Source organism: Aspergillus caelatus, assembly GCF_009193585.1.
Source record: "Aspergillus caelatus strain CBS 763.97 unplaced genomic scaffold BDV27scaffold_292, whole genome shotgun sequence".
In the NCBI taxonomy this organism is placed as follows: Eukaryota; Fungi; Ascomycota; class Eurotiomycetes; order Eurotiales; family Aspergillaceae; genus Aspergillus; species Aspergillus caelatus.
In genome coordinates, this window is record NW_022475555.1 from 25,876 (window position 1) to 42,461 (window position 16,586).

At 47.5% G+C, this 16,586-nt stretch overlaps 6 protein-coding genes across 6 annotated transcripts; 3 read left to right on the top strand and 3 right to left on the bottom strand.

Annotated features, from left to right (window-relative positions):
• Positions 1-387: 387 nt before the first annotated feature.
• BDV27DRAFT_149973 (intradiol ring-cleavage dioxygenase) lies at positions 388-1,849 on the bottom strand (the record flags this gene model as incomplete). Its single annotated transcript, XM_032071156.1, has 5 exons — positions 388-845; positions 957-1,122; positions 1,191-1,333; positions 1,381-1,533; positions 1,600-1,849. The coding sequence occupies 5 exons, from the start codon at positions 1,847-1,849 to the stop codon at positions 388-390; spliced, it is 1,170 nt and encodes a 389-aa protein (XP_031922073.1).
• Positions 1,850-3,679: 1,830 nt separating this feature from the next.
• BDV27DRAFT_60244 (sugar porter family MFS transporter) lies at positions 3,680-5,975 on the bottom strand. The gene is made up of 5 exons (XM_032077061.1): positions 5,463-5,975; positions 4,653-5,389; positions 4,517-4,568; positions 4,102-4,461; positions 3,680-4,039 (listed from the first exon to the last, which is right to left on the bottom strand). The coding sequence occupies exons 1-5, from the start codon at positions 5,643-5,645 to the stop codon at positions 3,755-3,757; spliced, it is 1,617 nt and encodes a 538-aa protein (XP_031922074.1). The 5' UTR covers positions 5,646-5,975; the 3' UTR covers positions 3,680-3,754.
• A 1,271-nt stretch (positions 5,976-7,246) lies between these two features.
• BDV27DRAFT_136835 (uncharacterized protein) lies at positions 7,247-8,506 on the top strand. The gene has a single exon (XM_032068851.1). The coding sequence runs from the start codon at positions 7,888-7,890 to the stop codon at positions 8,179-8,181; it is 294 nt and encodes a 97-aa protein (XP_031922075.1). The 5' UTR covers positions 7,247-7,887; the 3' UTR covers positions 8,182-8,506.
• A 2,061-nt stretch (positions 8,507-10,567) lies between these two features.
• On the top strand, positions 10,568-11,646 carry BDV27DRAFT_136837 (CVNH domain-containing protein). The gene is made up of 2 exons (XM_032068852.1): positions 10,568-11,221; positions 11,297-11,646. The coding sequence occupies exons 1-2, from the start codon at positions 11,077-11,079 to the stop codon at positions 11,485-11,487; spliced, it is 336 nt and encodes a 111-aa protein (XP_031922076.1). The 5' UTR covers positions 10,568-11,076; the 3' UTR covers positions 11,488-11,646.
• Positions 11,647-12,958: 1,312 nt separating this feature from the next.
• On the top strand, positions 12,959-13,578 carry BDV27DRAFT_136838 (uncharacterized protein). Its single transcript, XM_032068853.1, has 2 exons — positions 12,959-13,061; positions 13,130-13,578. Exon 2 carries the CDS (start codon positions 13,130-13,132, stop codon positions 13,505-13,507), a length of 378 nt encoding a protein of 125 aa, XP_031922077.1. The 5' UTR covers positions 12,959-13,061; the 3' UTR covers positions 13,508-13,578.
• Positions 13,579-14,167: 589 nt separating this feature from the next.
• Positions 14,168-16,248, bottom strand: BDV27DRAFT_163068 (putative FAD monooxygenase; the record flags this gene model as incomplete). The annotated part of the gene is made up of 4 exons (XM_032073494.1): positions 14,168-15,127; positions 15,197-15,420; positions 15,556-16,000; positions 16,066-16,248. The coding sequence occupies 4 exons, from the start codon at positions 16,246-16,248 to the stop codon at positions 14,168-14,170; spliced, it is 1,812 nt and encodes a 603-aa protein (XP_031922078.1).
• Positions 16,249-16,586: the final 338 nt, after the last annotated feature.

The window sequence follows — 16,586 nt, forward strand, 5'->3', positions numbered from 1 at the left end:
ATCGTTCTACCTAGATATTATCGGCTTGCTTGGTTGGACCAGACCACCTGGTCCCCCCATGTGACTTGATCTTTCCAAGTCCACTTCAATACAAGCCCGGCGCAGCGCAAAAACAAATGGCAAATTAAGGAAGGGAATTAGTATTTCTTCTGTAGTTTCTATCAAATCAGCCTGTATGAAAATAGCATAATCGATACTAGAAAGGCAGGAAGCAACCGTATTGACGAGAAATATCATATTGATTGATTCAAAAAGAATATACTACTGAGAAGCGAATACCAAATATCATGGTCCAGAATATAGAAAGAGAAGAGGAAAAAAAGTTCACAGCGATTGGAACCAAAAAAGACCCAATCACCGGTATCCTACAAACCCCCCCTCTAATTCTTAAGCAGAGGCACTAGCGGAAGGGGCAGCACCAGAAGGAACTCCAGAAGGAACTCCAGAACCACTGGGAGGACCACCACCACCACCCATACCCATACCGGAGTTCTCGTTCTCGACACCACCATCCTCGGTAAGGTACGCAGCAGCGGTAACAGAGGTATCCTGAGTGGCATCGATACCAACAGAGATCCAACCGAAGACACCCTCAGAGACATCGTCACCGAGGAGAACGTACTCGACGAAGGGGTCGATGGTGTCGGCTTCCTCGGCGAGGATGGAGTCCTCAGCGTTGGTGGTCAGTTCCTGGGTGTTGGTGGAGTAAGGGCTTGTCTCTTCGACGACGGAGATGAGATCCTGGTCGAAGAAGATTTGGCCTACGTGGGAGGTCTTGGTGTTGTACAGGCCGGTGATGGTTCCGTTGGGCAGAACGGAGGTTTCGTTGGCCGGGTGGGTGAGCACTATTTTATTTCCCACCTTTTAATCAGTAATCTTATTTATATAATAATAAGAAGTGGGGAAATGAGGGTAGGAAGAGGCGAGGCGAGTAAGAAAGTAAGGAACAGACGTACCGTGGATGTGGGTAGCACGGCCGGTATAATGACCGGGGAAGATAGTCTGGAATTGGACGATACCGTCGTTATTGGTCTTTTGGAGACCACGGAGGAAGGTCGAGTCGATATTGCTCTCGTCATCGCTGTCGCCGTTTCCGCTGGCGACGACGCCCGAGTAGACACCCTTTGTTTTTCTTTTGTTAGTGTTTGGGGGGGGGTTTCTTGGAGTAGTGGTAGCTAGAAAGCGCTTACGGTGGCGTTGCAGTGCCAGAAATCCAGGTAGACCTGGGGAACGGGCTCGCAGGTGTTGGTGTCAATCAACTGGATGTCCAGGTAGAGGGGGACACCCTCCTGGTCCTCGACGATGTTGTTACGGATCAGCTCGCCAGAGACGTCTGCTTATGTTAGATAGGGTTGATTGAGGATGTGGATGGCAACGTACAGTAGGGTCCCTGGGTGACGTCCGGGGCGAGGATGCAGGTGGCCTCGTCGGCGAAGAGGACGTTGGGGTCGGTAGAGAGATCAACATCCTGGGTGGAGTGGTGAGTGGTGTTGAGGGCGGTATCAAGGTCTCTGGCCTTGAGGAAGTGGGAGCCTGGTCCGGAACAGTCAGTATGCGGTGTTGATGCATGAAGGTTGCAAGGAAGGGGGCAAGGCATACGGGACTGCAGGCCCATGCTGCGGCGCAGGTTCTTGACGGCCTGCTCACGACGGGCGATGTTGCGCTGCTCTTGGCCGCGAGCACGCAGCTTGGTAGCGCACTGGTCCAGGCTGCGAGAGCGGAGAGGAGCGTTCTTCAGGAAAGCGGCACGCTCGGCGGCCTCGGCCTTGACGTCGTGGCCCGGATGCGCAGAGACGACGCTGGCAAGACCTGCCAGGCCAGCGACGAGGGTGGAAGCGAGTTGAACCATGATTAAAGGTTGGTACTAATACACAAGTAGTGGTGGAGAGAATGAGATAAGAGAATTGTCTTGATGATCCTCCAGACACTCTCGAGCGCAATGCCAGCTTTATACCCCAGTGATCTTGATGGAAATTCATATCAAACACAGGGAGTACCGCGGCTTCTAGCTGACGCAAGTCCTATAGTGCACCCTGTCTAGACCGTCGAATGGGGCGGGGAGCATTGTTCAGCAACCCCAACCCAGGCAGGAGAGCATCCCGAAAATACCGTGCTAGCACCGGTTGAATGCAATAGAGTACCGTCGAACCGACATAGTTTGTTTTAGGGCATCTTCAGTCCAGACAGAAATGGGGCATGATCGACGTTTGCTGACGAGGCAACGCCCTCGCCCACTGTTCAGCAACAATAGATAACTCGACTAAAACGAGCACGGACGTGGCAAGTGGGGAAGAATAGAGTAGTTACAAGGCACAAGAAGGACTCTGCCGTGGCGTAATCCCAATGTTATGCATCGTGCATGCTACAATGTCCGTGGATCAAGCTCACTCGACACAAACAACCGGTGGCTTGGCACAGCCGGAGTGATTAATGGCCCTAGGGTGATTGGTGGGTATACCTCGGGCATGGTCGCGAAGCCTGTCGATCCTTTTATTTTCCTAAGTATTGCGTATTCTAACTTGCTGTGCCACAGAGGAGTCTGACTCTGGTCAGTTTGCGTGTATGTTTAGCATCAGGCACAAGATGTCTTGGCACAGCGGAGCTCTGCCGAACAGCGGAAGCGGTAATTGGTACCTTTCGACTGCCGACGCGTATGTCGATCCTTCTCAGGAAATTATGCTGCGCATTTTGCTTTAAACAGTTTGATTTGGCTTTGAAAATGCCAATTAAGCATTGGCTCGATTACTGAAACAGGAATGTGACCCAAGGAAAAAGGAAGTGTAATGGCAAATCACAAGACTCAAAGCCAACCCTAGGGCAGGATGACTAAGCGGAGCTCAAAGACGGAAAACTCTGCCCTCCAGATTCTTGTCGATCGATCGCTTGGCAAGTCCTAGATATCTTGGCAGGATATTGATTCGTGGACTGTTTCTTCTTTAATCTAGATGGATCACTTACGGATATTCCGACTCCAGAGTCTTCTACCTTGAAAATAGGCAGATGCATTTCAGTTATTGTATCTGGACATCTGTGGGTATCCAACGGGAGGTACAGAAAACAAGTAGAAGCCCATGAAAATCACAAGAATGCATACAATTTAGTCGAAAGGCTCGATACCGAGGCACTTTATAGAGGTACATATACTCGGAGTACTCAGCCTCATAGACAGAATCTCCCCATTCCTGATGGCAACGGATATTACAGAGACTTTTTCCTCCCCGAGGTACCGAAGATTTGATTGAAACTGTATTGCTAGGATGCACATATCCTCTAAGAATCAACGGTTCCGGTCACAAATACGGTATCGGAATGTATTGGTGCCCCTGCGTCGGGAAACCCACCAAGTTCATCAAGATTTGCCGGTGTTGAGTTACCCCTGCGGTCTACCAACTCCATGCTTCATACAGTAACTACTAGTAGCCTTAGCGTGGCCCACGGAATCTCCACGGAAGAAAGCCGAATTACCCTACATTCTCAAGAGTTTAATGTTGTCGTTCAACAACCTACAATGGATTAAAAGCATGCACTATAGTTGAAGAAGGTGAGTATTGATTAATGGTACACCTCTCGGTCATCATCTCAGTTCTGCCAGGACATTAAAACGACATGACGCGTAAATCATGGGTATGAGTTCATAGCTGATAACCAGTGAATTAAAAAAAAAAAAAAAAAAGAAAGAAAGAGAGAAAAGTAATGTGCAGAACCACCCCCCCGAAACCAAAACGGACCCCCCACCGACCCCCATAGGAGTGGATTAGACTTCCCGATGGGCGACGTGGACTTTGTCAGTGATGTCCTTCTCGGTGAATCCCATGTCGGCCGCGAAGGTGGTGTGAGGCTTCCATTTGGCAGAGGTCCGCGGGGTGGTCTCCTCCATCATCTTGTCGACCTGCTCGAGGGTGAGCCCCTTGGTTTCCGGGATGAGGAAGTAGGTGTAGATGAAGGCGCAGGTGCAGAGGGCACCCCAGATGAAGAACACCTTGGACTTGAGGTCGCCCTTGTCTTGGTCAACCATGTACGGAGTGATGACAGCGATGATCTATCCCAATCGTTAGTGAAACCACCTTTTACGCTACACACAAACACGAGGGTGCCACTTACACAGTTCCAAAGCCAGTTAGACGCAGTGGACAGAGCCACACCGCGCGAACGAATGGGCAGAGGGAAGATCTCGCCGATGACCACCCATGCGCCAGGACCCCAGGTGCTGGCGAAGAAGAAGATGTAAATGCAGATGAAAGAAATCTCCGCGCTGACGGCAGCGTTGTTGCCGCCCTTGTCACCGACGACGGTACCGGTAATGGCGACAATGAACTGGCAAATAACCATGCCAAGAGCACCCCACAACAGCAGGGGACGACGTCCGATCTTCTCCATGGTGTAGAACGAGACGGGCGTCGAGCAAACATTGACAATGGTGGTGATCATGCTAATCAGGAAGGGATTCGAAATCGTTTTGAGCTGTCCTCCAGTCAGCAAATATAAGCCTCTTTTACTGTGGCTCGGTGACACATACGGAGGTAAAGAATGTGGTACCGAAGTAGAACACGAAATTGACACCGGTCCATCTAGAAGGGAGCATGTTAGCTATGTACTGCGGTAGTCTAGATGCCACAGAACTTTCTGGACTGTGTTGGATGGGATCAACTTACTGCTGCATCATCTGAAGAGAAGTACCCAGGACGGTACGGCGGAGATTGCTGTTGGGGTGGAAGAGACTTCCACGGAAGCAGTTCAGCCAGGTTGTGAAGTACCCACCCTGGGGCATCGCTTGCATCTCGTATTCATTGTTGGCAACGATCTCCGCCAGCTCCTGCTTGATATACTCCGAATCCTCGGGCTGACCACGGACACGAGCGAGGACATGTGAAGCCTTATCAATCTGGCCCTTTCTGACGAAATAACGGGGCGATTCCGGTAGGAGGAGCAAGCCCCCACCGAGAATGAGAGCCCAGGCAATCTGAATGGCAATCGGAATGCGATAGGAACCGGAGTCCGTGCGATTTTGGGTGGCATAGTCGACACAAGAAGCCAGCATCAGACCAATGGTGATACAGAACTGGTATCCAGACACAATGGCACCGCGGACCTTGCGAGGAGCAATCTCTGACATGTACAAGATAATGATGGCCGACACGAAACCGACACCGAATCCCGCAATCAAACGTCCCACCACGAGAAGAGCCACGGTGGTTGATGCGGTCTGCAAAACGACACCAACGATGAAGATGGCACAACCGGAGACGATGGTGATCCGACGTCCAAACCAGTCAGCAAGATCCCCAGCAATCAGCGCACCGAAGAATGTGCCTGCCGACAAGATGGATGTGATCAAGGATTTTTTCCACGAGGAGATAACAAAATCATCCGGGTCGGTGGTGGCAGGATCCTATAGTTCGACCGGTATTAGCTACTTGTCCGAGCCAGGCTTAGGATTACTTGTTAGGGGAAACGAGACTGACCAAGCCTTCAAATTCTTGGATGAAATATTTCATGCCCATGACACCGTTAATATAACCAGAATCATAACCGAAAAAGATACCACCAAAGGCGGCAAAGGCACACATCATATAAGTCTTGAAGGTGACGGGTGCCTCCACTCGCATGGTATCGGCGAGGGCGTTTGAAGCTACAGCGTCACCCATGGTGATAGAGCTGCTGGGTCAACCTCGCACAGAGCTCACAAGTGTATGGGTGTGCGAAAGGGAGAAGAAGAAAGAGATGGTCTGTCCAGCGATGGACAGGATAGAACAGGAGGGCGAATGGAAGACGGCAAGTTAACCACCAAAAGGGAACACGGCGAACGGGAGAAATGAACCGAAGCGAAGTAGGGGAATGGATGTGCTTTTATAACTCTGGCGGTGTTACAAAACCTTCTTGAGAATCGGCATAAAGCCGGACCCGGGGAAATTCACCCACGGGGAAAGCCTGTGTCACTCGGCCCCCAGAAATTTTCAACCTCACTTGCATTTTTATTTTATTCTATTTTTTTTAAAAAAATTTTCTGTCTTTTTCCGACATGATGGCACGATGTTCCATGGGCCATGGAGCTAACCAGGTTTTACCCTAGAAGAAGGCAAGAGGGAAATACCGTGTTTACAACCATGCCTGATTTAGGTTGGCTAATCTTAGATCCTTTAAGAAAATGACTGCAGTGAGAACCAATCAGGGGGATGGTCAGACCGATTTAGGTGACATTGGAAGGACTATAGGCCCGTGCATTGCATTACTGCTACGCTGGTATAGAAGTCAGTCTAGCGACTGTTGTCCAACCCCAGAGTGGGTTACTATAATCTTAGTAACGGGACAAAAGACAAGGTCCAGATCCCTGAAGCTGACATCGGCTCATGCGCGCGAGTACTTCAGGCTTTCAGCACTAAAAATCCGAGTTAAATCTTCGGCTATATCGCTGGATTTGGCAGAGTCACTTTGAATCTGACCAAACAGAAGGTCGGGTCCCATTACCGAAGAAGTCAGTCGGCTTTGAATGGCTCCAGTCATTGAAGGAGATGTCCGGCCGTATGACCGTTCCTGGCTGGGTGAAGTTGGTTCTTCCTGTTCCATTGGTTGAGTCACGGACCGTGGACGGGGGTCGGAAATTTCAACCTACCACGTGTGTCGACAACCTGGGGTTAAGCCCGTTCACTAACCAAGATAGGAAGAGTGCTCTCCGGGAAACTGCTCTCGTGGGTTATATGGGGGTGGATATCTGGCAGTTTCTGTCTTTTAGGCACTAGACGACTACTGTAAAATTGTTGTCCCGGGGGAAACCTGTCGGCATCCATGTGGAGGATCGGCGGCAAAAGATTTCTCATTTCAACCCCGCCCCCCCCCTCCTCCCTTTGAGGAACATCGCCCCCTGATATGAGGATCAGGGTTGATAATGTTTCTGGAAACAACTCATCCACAAAACAAAGAAAGAACTGAAACCTTGTCCGACTCGAGGTAAATGAGCCCCCGACTGAATGTAACCCCAGCGTCCAAGAGATGCTTGATTATTCGGCTCCCCTATCCGAGAGAATGAGGTGAGCCAGACGCCACTACAACTTTACTTGCAGCTACGGTTGCAGTGAAGTCGTGGACAAGGCAGAACACCGGCCAAGAATTGCCGCGAAGTTGAAAGACGCACTAAGAGGGATTGTGGCGTCCACCCGTTGTTGACCATCACTTTGTGAGACAATGGACCGAGGGCTTGGAAGAGTCATGGGACCCGAAGACTTTCAGCTCCAGACTCCTCTTCGCGAATGCTCATGGCCATCAAGAGTAGGATTATTGGAGTTGCCACTCCCGATCTTTGCCTCTCTGCCTTTCTCTCTTTCTTCTTCGCAACTCCCATTTGAATTAGAAACGAAATGTTTGCTCTGACATGTCGCAGACTGCCAAGGGTCTTGGCATGCGCCAGGCCGCCCAAATTTTCTCTGGCTTCAGTTTCCCGCTAAGCCGGAAAGCGCTTAGCAGACCATGCATTTTTCTCAATAGCCTTCCTGATTCTTGTCATACACTTCTACTAACAAAAAACACAACCATGGTCTCCTCTCTAAGCGATATTTAGGGTATCCCGCTAGTCGGGGCCACCACCAATCATCATGGCAGAAGCTGCCGACGTTGAGACCTTGTCCTGTGGTTATAACGAGAGAACAGGACCTCCCGGTGGATATACCTAAGCCTCGGTGTCTTGGGCATCATCCTTTTCCGAACGTGGCCATTATGCGGGGATTCCCAGTGTTGGACCGTGGCTGCTATCCGGTGAGTCTTTTGCGTTAGTGAACGGAAAGTATCTTATCCCGGATTCTGGAAAGAAGACGATTTGCTGCTGTCAACCGTTTCTGCATCCTGTCGACGAGAATGAAGTAGTGTCATCACTTCATTTATTAGACTTTCCATGAGATGCAGTGTACGGGATCTCGTGGTGCAGTTTTCTATCCCGGCCCCGGAAATGTAGGGGGAAATAACACTCTCCCATTCGTCGGTACGTCCGTGTCTATTCCTTTTAGTCTTGATATAATCTCCGCTAGTGGGACATGCTCGACCATCGGGTTCGTACCGGCAACTTGGGACGCATTCGACCCATGTACATGTTTCTTTTTAAACGGTTGTGGAATCAACATATATTTGGCCTTGGTTACTAGTCCAGTATTGTCTTTATTCGATGCATTCCTTCTGTCGTACAATTGCCGCTAGCTTACCCCGAAGAGGCTTTGTTTGTGTTGAATAGGGGCTAACACTGATTCCCTTTTTGCCTCGGCTTGTTACCTACTCGAACACAAATCTGCGACACAAGCATAGGTGATAGGTCGAAGTGGGCTTTTGTCTGCTGTCGTAACCGGCCTGGCTACGAAGTTATGATTAGATTTTCCTTTAGCCTGACTTGTTTGGTACAGGTCCAGTCATGGCGATCCAGGGCTCTGTGGAAATATGATATAACACAAAGCTTAAGTTCTGGGGATGATATCCGCAATGACCTATCGATTCTCGGATAGTGAAGTAATCAAACGTAACATTTAGTTATCAGAATGGACAGTGCGGGGTACTGAACATGTACCTGATCGGCTTTGATCTCCAGGGGAGGTGTTTATCTTACCTTGCCATATAAGGACTAGGTCGGTCCAGTGATCTACATCCACACTGTCAAGCTAATACATGTCATTGTATACTCCGAAGATAAGACGGCATCTTCATTCAACTGCTGTTTGGTAGGGTCTGAAACCGACGTTCCGTTAAGAATTCGAGCAGTAGGATATTTAACTATTTGATTGGATAATGTATCCATGAGGACTCAAATTTCCTATACAATCTAAAATATGCGAGTCGAGTCTACATCTACTAACTTTTCAGGCGACGATGTCAGCCCACGGGCCTTCTGCGCTTTAGGACATAATGACCACTTCTTCAAATTGAGGACGACAAGGACTAACACTACATTGAGAGTTTCTCTGAACATCGACTATGGAAGTTTTTAGATTTCTCTTTCTCCGTCTCTCTCTACTTCACATAGTAACCACTCATATCATCTATTCTAGCCGATATCTACACTGATTCCATTTCACATGCCTTTGCAAACGACCAACACCTTAACTATACATACTGAAAACACTCCTTACTCCATTTATACCTACACAAGGTCATTGCCGGTCAGTCAAATACACTGATTAGCAATATTCCACCATCCCTTCAACGACTTAACCTATCTACATCATCTCATACGTCCCCTAAAGTCACCTTATTCATCCGTTCTATCATCTTACAATCTTAGATTATCCTCTGAACTCCGTTGTGTGAGCACCTGAGTTCCATCTACACACGGCCACTATCCAACCCCCAGAGACCCAGAAAGTCTCTGAAAGACTAGCTCCTGAGCCCGCACCACCATGTGTTTCGATGGCAAAATTACTGCGCAATTAGAAATCGAAGCTTTGGTCACCGTCAATTAGGGAAGTTCTTACATTACTGTACGGAAAAGAAAAAGGAAACAGGACGAAGAAAGCAACAATGAAAGGAATACCGTCAATAAACAATTTTCAGGCACGTCTATATTTCTCAAAGAATTGGAGCCACAAACCAGCGCGTATCTGTCGCCAAAAGCGGTCAAGGGACCTCATCAGACTCCCTATATCGACACGCATTCAATCAGCTCCCAAGAAGCTCTTAAAAATGGTCAGATGTAAGGTATTTGTCGGTCCCAGAGTATCATCGGAATAGATACACTGACTCTCATATAGTGGGACGCTTATTAACAAGGCATGTGGGAAGGGACACCGTGCAAAAAGAGGATCTAGCGCTTGCCCACCATTTCATGGGAAAGGGCTCTACTCGCTTGTCACTCTTGCGCCTTTAATGGAAGGAGTGCCTAACTTCTTTTCACGGAGGGGCTTTATGGCTATTCGTGGATATCACTACATCTAGTTTGATGAATTAGGGGGTGTCTACTGCGATGAGCTAAATTGCTCGATCCTGACGGAATTTAGCTGCATCTGTCAGGTTGCAAGACTTTATTATCGCTGGGTGTTATTGGTTTGGTTTTCTTATTACTAGAGGGTGCACTACGAGGTAGACACCAACACATCATTAGGAGTAGCAGCAGCATTTCGGTTCCTTGTGGCAAGACATACAGTCTGAATTGCACCATCGAGACTCAAGTTGCTCAAGAACAAGAAATCCAGAACCATCTAGAAAAGTGGGGGAAATTCCTCGTACAACGAGCAAAGCATTGTGTCAGATGGTGTGCAATCGAGGCGAGACCTCGAGATAGGCAACAACAACAACAACGCGCCCCAGGGGGTCTTACACAACGCCACAAATTCCATATATAACATTCTCTACGTTTCCCTCGCAATTGGGCATCTGGAGATGGCGGGGTAGGTGTATCACCTTGCGACTACTAGACTGGAGTTACCGCATTTGTATGTATGCATGCATGTCGTTTTTACTGCATATTACATGTCTTGCGTTACGAAGGCGCAGCTACAAACCAAGCAATTTGCCTCCCCAATGACGAATCCTACATATATATATATTGCCTCTCGAATAACCGAGAATGTTCAGTGTATCCCACAATGGAAATGCTATTGTGGTACACGATCAATGAGAGCGACCCACCGAGACCCAAGGATCCCGGCGTCGATCCTCAGCTCCCCCCAAAAGCGCTCATTGTTTACCTTCGCCCTAATTCGGAAAGCACACGACAGCTCCATAATTCTTAGCCATGAAATTACTCATAAATTAGTCTCTTCGATTGAGTGTGTTGCTGCGGTTCACCGACTCAACGATGGGACCAATGACTATAAATAAAGAAGAGTCGAAATGCCCCTCGCTAAGCCCCTCCGAAACCCCACCTGGCAACCCCTCGCTCTCCAATGGCTGCCACGACAGGTCCACCTGCTATGTCACCCTGCATCGTTAGTCGCTACTTAATTAAGGGAACATGGGGCCTTAGGGCAGCAATGCGGTGGGTGGCCAGCTGAACACGCTATGATATAAATACACCATCCACCTTGACTTCCCTAGCTTCAACCTCATCCATCCTTGACTTCCTATCCTCCATACCTATTACTACTACTAAACAAACAAACCTCCAAAATGGGTTCCTTCCACCACACTGCTAGAAACTGGCGCATCAAGCAGGAAAATGGCGTCACCCTGTTCCGAGTGGAAGTCAAAGATATGCATGGCAACTGGATTGAACGAACAATCCGTTTGGACGACCACATCGGCAACACTGATGGTAATTCACCATACTCTTTCCACCCCGGTTGTCTGGATATACAGTACATGGATTACTAACAGAAATAATACACAGGATGGTTCATCTGGGGCGGAAAGAACTTCACCAGCAGCGCCTGGAATGTCCGTTTGGAGGATACCGAGTGGGGTCCCAAGCTGGTCGCTGTGATGCGCAGGAACGACGGTGGCGACCGTGGTGACCAGGGAATGTTGCTGGGCGATAAGATCGAGAACAGGAACGGAGAGCTTCATTTCACCGGTCCTTGATTGATGCGGCAGGGCTGACATCGATCTATGAGGGAGTTTTCAATTCTTTGTGAATTTTATATCTTGAAATACATATGATAACTCGTTTTCATTTCCATTTTCTTCTCTTGGATTTCGCTTCTAGAGTTTCTCTTTAACTTCTTTTTTTTTTTCTTTTTTTTTTTCGTAGGAGATGATGTAAAGAATGATTCATGACTGAGACCAGACACTTGGTCAATTACTAACTAACCTTATATTGTCACATGCACCACCCAATTAAAGATTGACGTGTTATGTCTGAAGTGTACTCGGAGTACAGCACGATAGATTGGGTCGGCCCGTTCCAATCCCAGACCCCGCCTGATCAACTGTCATAATGCTATCAATATCGATAGCACTGATATGAGGAATATAGCTCAATCTAAGCTTGTTACAACTTAGACCTTGAGTTAGTATTATTCAGTTGTACGATGATCGGTCCGCTAAGACTCTATGTACATCAGAATGCATCATATCATGTGACATGTGATTTGTGAAAACCAGCTTACCCTGGGATGGAAGACCTGATTTAGATATTTAGAAAGAATAATAGCAATCAAAAGCAAGCGAGTTATGATTTGGGACATTCTTTAGCAGGAATTGAAGCATTCATAATGGCCATCTTACTTCGAAAATGCAATACATTGATGAATCCAAGACAGTCATATCTCTATGTATATGAAACACACTCCCCAACCATAAATGGATAAAAATATGCCCGTTGATATCTATAAAATCATCCTCCCAGGCGGAATACCGCCCTTGCATCTGATATACGATCACAAACTCCAAAGATCCCACCACTAAGAAACACAATCACAAAAGTAGGCAACCGCATCCCATAGAAGAGCGAAATACATGAGTAACCCATCACATCCAGGTCATTTAGTAGACCACGTATATCAAGCTGGCGCTGGGGGCTCTTCAGGAATCTGAAGAGTAGTAGAGGACTTGTTTCGTCATGAGTCTAGAGAAAAACAACTGACTGCTCTTTGGTGGCTCTGGACATACCTCTCTATCATTGCATGTGTATTATTCTACATAATTAAAGTATAAGACAGCCCCCACAAAGCCCGTCTGAAGAGCGAAAGGTATACGGAGCTGTATTTAAAGTTATTAGACTACGCTAGTAAATATCACGTGATAGAGAGCCAATTAGATGTCATTTTGGAGGGGATAAGTGGTTCCTATTGGTCAATAGTCACGCAATATTACCTAGTAAAGTACTCGTGGTAGTTAGATAACTTTTTGAAATACAGCTCCGTACAAGGATATAGATGAGAATCGCCGGAGCTCCCTCTTGGCTGAACTACAGCTTAATATCATTGGGCAGCCTACTGTCGGAACATTCCATTAGCCAGTTAGTTCTGTAAAACTAATTGGTCCGTCAATATGATTGCTTTTAAGTTATCTGAGGAAATACTCAGCCTCTTCCTCCCGAAGACTACGTATCATTTCCTTCCCCCGCCCCTTAATCACGTAGGGACGGAGGCTGAGACGCAAGATGTCCTTCTTATTCCCATACATATATCAAAAACCTCCGATGTGAAATTACGGTAAGTGATTCGAACTTTTCCCCTGTTGTCAACAATGGCTAACATCCATTTGTTTTTATCTCTACTAGATGTCATCCCATACACGTGACCCTCCATCAACAAATAACGATACATACAAAGAACTCGCGCCACAGCAACCCAGACATCGCGAGGATGAAGGATTACAAGTCAGTGGCTGCGACTGCACACTCGAGACCAGCGATCGAGACTGTACCCTAGAGGTCGACCAACGGGCGCAAGAGATGCAGAGGGAAGCTGTCAGTGGCACCCAGGCTTCAGGAGATATTGAAGCAGGCATGTTGGAGCAATCATACAGCAAGTATAAAACCAGAAATCTTTTTAAGAAGAACGGCCGTGTTCAAAAGAGCCGGGTCTGCTGCATGGTACTCGCGCTCATTGTAATAATTATTATAATTGTTCCCTCGGTTATAGCTACGACACATTGAGACTGAATTAAGAATTCGGTTAGCTATTACAAGATGCGCGCAATTATTGTGCAATCCTGCATGTGGGAAACCGGGCGTTTGAAGCTTTGCTACTGGAAGGTGAAACATGCTCAAGCTGTTGGAAATTAGCAGGGCTGTATAGAGGGATGATCCCGCCTTTTTTTCTCCTTTAGAAGTATCGTGAATGATTCGCCGGTTATGTAGTTATTGGTAAATATAGACTAGCTTATTCTTTTGCTTATAAAAGTGTGATAAATGGTTTTCTCGCGTCAGAAGTATTATACTGTATTGTACTATAATCCAGCACCGATGCAGTGCACTGAAGGACTCCAGATTACAATATCACAGCTATTGGAATCCGGTGGTTACATTATTACCTTATCTGGATTCCAGCCTAATCCTAGTAATAAAGTAATTCTAGTCTTCTCCTGCAAGGTTTAGTTAGCATCAATGTTACTGTTTGGTGCTAACGATTCCTACCTAGACAGTTCTATCTGATTATAAAAACTATCATCCTCTTCCTTTATATGAGGGGGATAATATCTAGATACGCCTGCGAAATATATATCCCTTAACCTTCAATCACGGAAATAGGCAAAAGCTAGCCGCAAGACGTCTGTATGAACATTGAATATTTGGAGAATGCAAAGCAAGAGATAATCAAGTGATGCCCCCCAGCTGGATAGATTCTAGAAAGTTTTCAAGTTCACCGATATCCTCTAAGTCGCCTTTGAAAGCCACATGCTGATCAGGTCTCAACAGTACAAGACAGCCATAAGGCGAAATCCCATACTCCTCATATGCTTTGCCCCCGCCAACGTGATAAGACTTGTTGTCAACAAATACTTTGCCATAGTCAAACCCGGTATCCCCATCAGGTGGACGAAAGATGTCTGGTAAGTTTCCAATGTCGACTTCTATGCTTGACGCTGAGTGCACCAGATAGATGACGAGAGACCCAATAATCTTATCGCGATTAAGATATCTTCGGGCGTTGATTCTTTGAACAACTGACTTCGGGGAGGACAATGCTGCGGCGACATTTTCGACTCGCTGCCATTGTTCTTCCTTGACGATGTTCCCACCAAATACGACAAGGTTCCATTCTCCTGTACTTTTGAATATCCTTTGTAGCTCATAAGGCTGAGAATCTGCGTGACTGAGCACTAATGCACTGGGCATCCGAGCTCCCAGTCTGATTGTTTCAAACCGACCAGGCTGCATTGGCAATGAAGAATTCCCATTGACGGCACCATTCGTCTTGAGCCCAATTGGCTTGGGCATCGCCATATTAGGCTCATAAGCAATACCTAGGCCCGACATTGAAGTATTTTTTTCCACGAGCGCTTTTCTGTGGTCTTCATCAAAGGTGTTCTCAGCTTCTAACATGCCACGACAGATCCGTTTAGCAATCAGCAGTCTCTCCTGGTGGTAGGTTTGGAGCAGGCTGGGAGGCGCCACTCCATGAATCACAGATGCTAACTTCCAGCCCAGGATGTATGAGTCTTGCATGCTGACATTCATTCCTTGGCCAGCTTTGGGAGAATGGGTGTGGACAGCGTCACCAGCCAGGAAGATTCGGTCATATCGAGACAATTCTCCGCAGTACCTGTGGCCAACCTGCGATCCGGTATTGTGTTAACCGCCCGGTAGTTCATCTTCTTCTTCATCGGGAGAATCTTAACTGACAGAATATATCGTCGACCATTCAATTCGGGATGCGTCAAAATGATATGGCTTCATGATCCCTCTTACGGCTTGCATGATCACATTCGGATCACGATCACTCGCTCGGTACTTTTCAGTCAGACTAGCCGATACCTGGACATACATTCGAACAAGTTTCCGCTCGCGTGGAATGATCATCAGGTTTCCAAACTGGGATTTAATGATACTTCTTCGACGAATGTCCGCTAGTTCCTTGAGTATCAGCAATACCAGATATACCTGTAGTAATTTTTGCCAGATCGTCGATTGGATGGTATTATTCCAAGGAAGGAGGGGGTGGGAGGAAGGGTACTCAGACGAGAGAAAAAAGAATCACTCACGAAAATCCGTGACTGGGAATACATCCAGGACTCCCCAGTCCACATCTCGGGAGGCGCCCTCGAGTTTCAAACCCAGTTGCTTACGAACCCAGCTGTGTGCACCATCACAACCAAGCAGATATTTAGCCTCGATGACCTCTCGAGTGCTCTCCACACACATGTTCCCATGTATAGCCTTAGGTGCCTCTGCACCTGGAACAGGTATCAACCCCACCCGAATCGGGAAGGAATGTTGGTCATGATGCTGCACGAGGCTCTGGTCGATATCAAGCGAGGTCGGCACGGTGTTCCTTCGAACTTCGACATGGCTAGATTCCAGTATTTTCTCCTGCAAAATGGCCTCGATTCGCGCTTGGCCCAAAGTCGACTCCTGAAATCGCGACCACCCCGGCGTGGAATTAGCAGAAATACTTTGTCGTTGTAGCGACCCGTCGGAGGATTGGTACTGATGTTGAACACTAAGTAAGAAAACTCGTATATGAGAAACATAACCAAGGGGGCCACCATTACCCATAGACAGATATCAATGGTATGATTTGATTCATTCCAGATGGTATGGCCCAAGTCAAAACTGTCCAGGATCTCGATCGTTCGGCTTTCGAGTCCGTCTGCATGTCCGGCTCTAGTTAGACCTGAGTTTCGATCCACCACAAGAGTCCACACACCAGCACGCGCCATCCAAAGGGCTGCCATCAGCCTGGGGGATACATTTTTTTAGTGGAAATCGTCCCCGAGGTGATATTGAGATCGAACAACGATAGCAAAAGAATCCTTAGGGGCTTGCAGACACCGGCGCCGTTATCCAGCCAATTATCAAACAAGCAGAGGAAGATTTGTTCTTGGATGAGGAGGTTGGCGTGCAAATGTGCCAACGAGTCGGGACCTACTACTCTGTGAACGGTAACTTCGTCGGCTTCGGAGCGTGGAGGGCCATCGTGGCCAGCGAAAGAGTTTGTAATATGGCTACTGGAAAGGCCTGGAAGATGGGAAGTGTGCTCGTATCAAACGAGTAAATTAAATAAATAAAAAAA

What these genes read in the sequence shown, in the direction of transcription:
- BDV27DRAFT_60244 (XM_032077061.1), bottom strand. Translation starts at nt 5,645, where the DNA reads ATGGGTGACGCTGTAGCTTCAAACGCCCTCGCCGATACCATGCGAGTG. An exon ending in TCCAAGAATTTGAAGGCTTG is followed by an intron (nt 5,390 to 5,462) that starts GTCAGTCTCGTT and finishes GTCGAACTATAG; the next exon opens with GATCCTGCCACCACCGACCC. An exon ending in GTACCACATTCTTTACCTCC is followed by an intron (nt 4,462 to 4,516) that starts GTATGTGTCACC and finishes ACTGGAGGACAG; the next exon opens with CTCAAAACGATTTCGAATCC.
- BDV27DRAFT_136837 (XM_032068852.1), top strand. Translation starts at nt 11,077, where the DNA reads ATGGGTTCCTTCCACCACACTGCTAGAAACTGGCGCATCAAGCAGGAA. An exon ending in CCACATCGGCAACACTGATG is followed by an intron (nt 11,222 to 11,296) that starts GTAATTCACCAT and finishes AATAATACACAG; the next exon opens with GATGGTTCATCTGGGGCGGA.
- BDV27DRAFT_136835 (XM_032068851.1), top strand. Translation starts at nt 7,888, where the DNA reads ATGCAGTGTACGGGATCTCGTGGTGCAGTTTTCTATCCCGGCCCCGGA.
- BDV27DRAFT_136838 (XM_032068853.1), top strand. Translation starts at nt 13,130, where the DNA reads ATGTCATCCCATACACGTGACCCTCCATCAACAAATAACGATACATAC.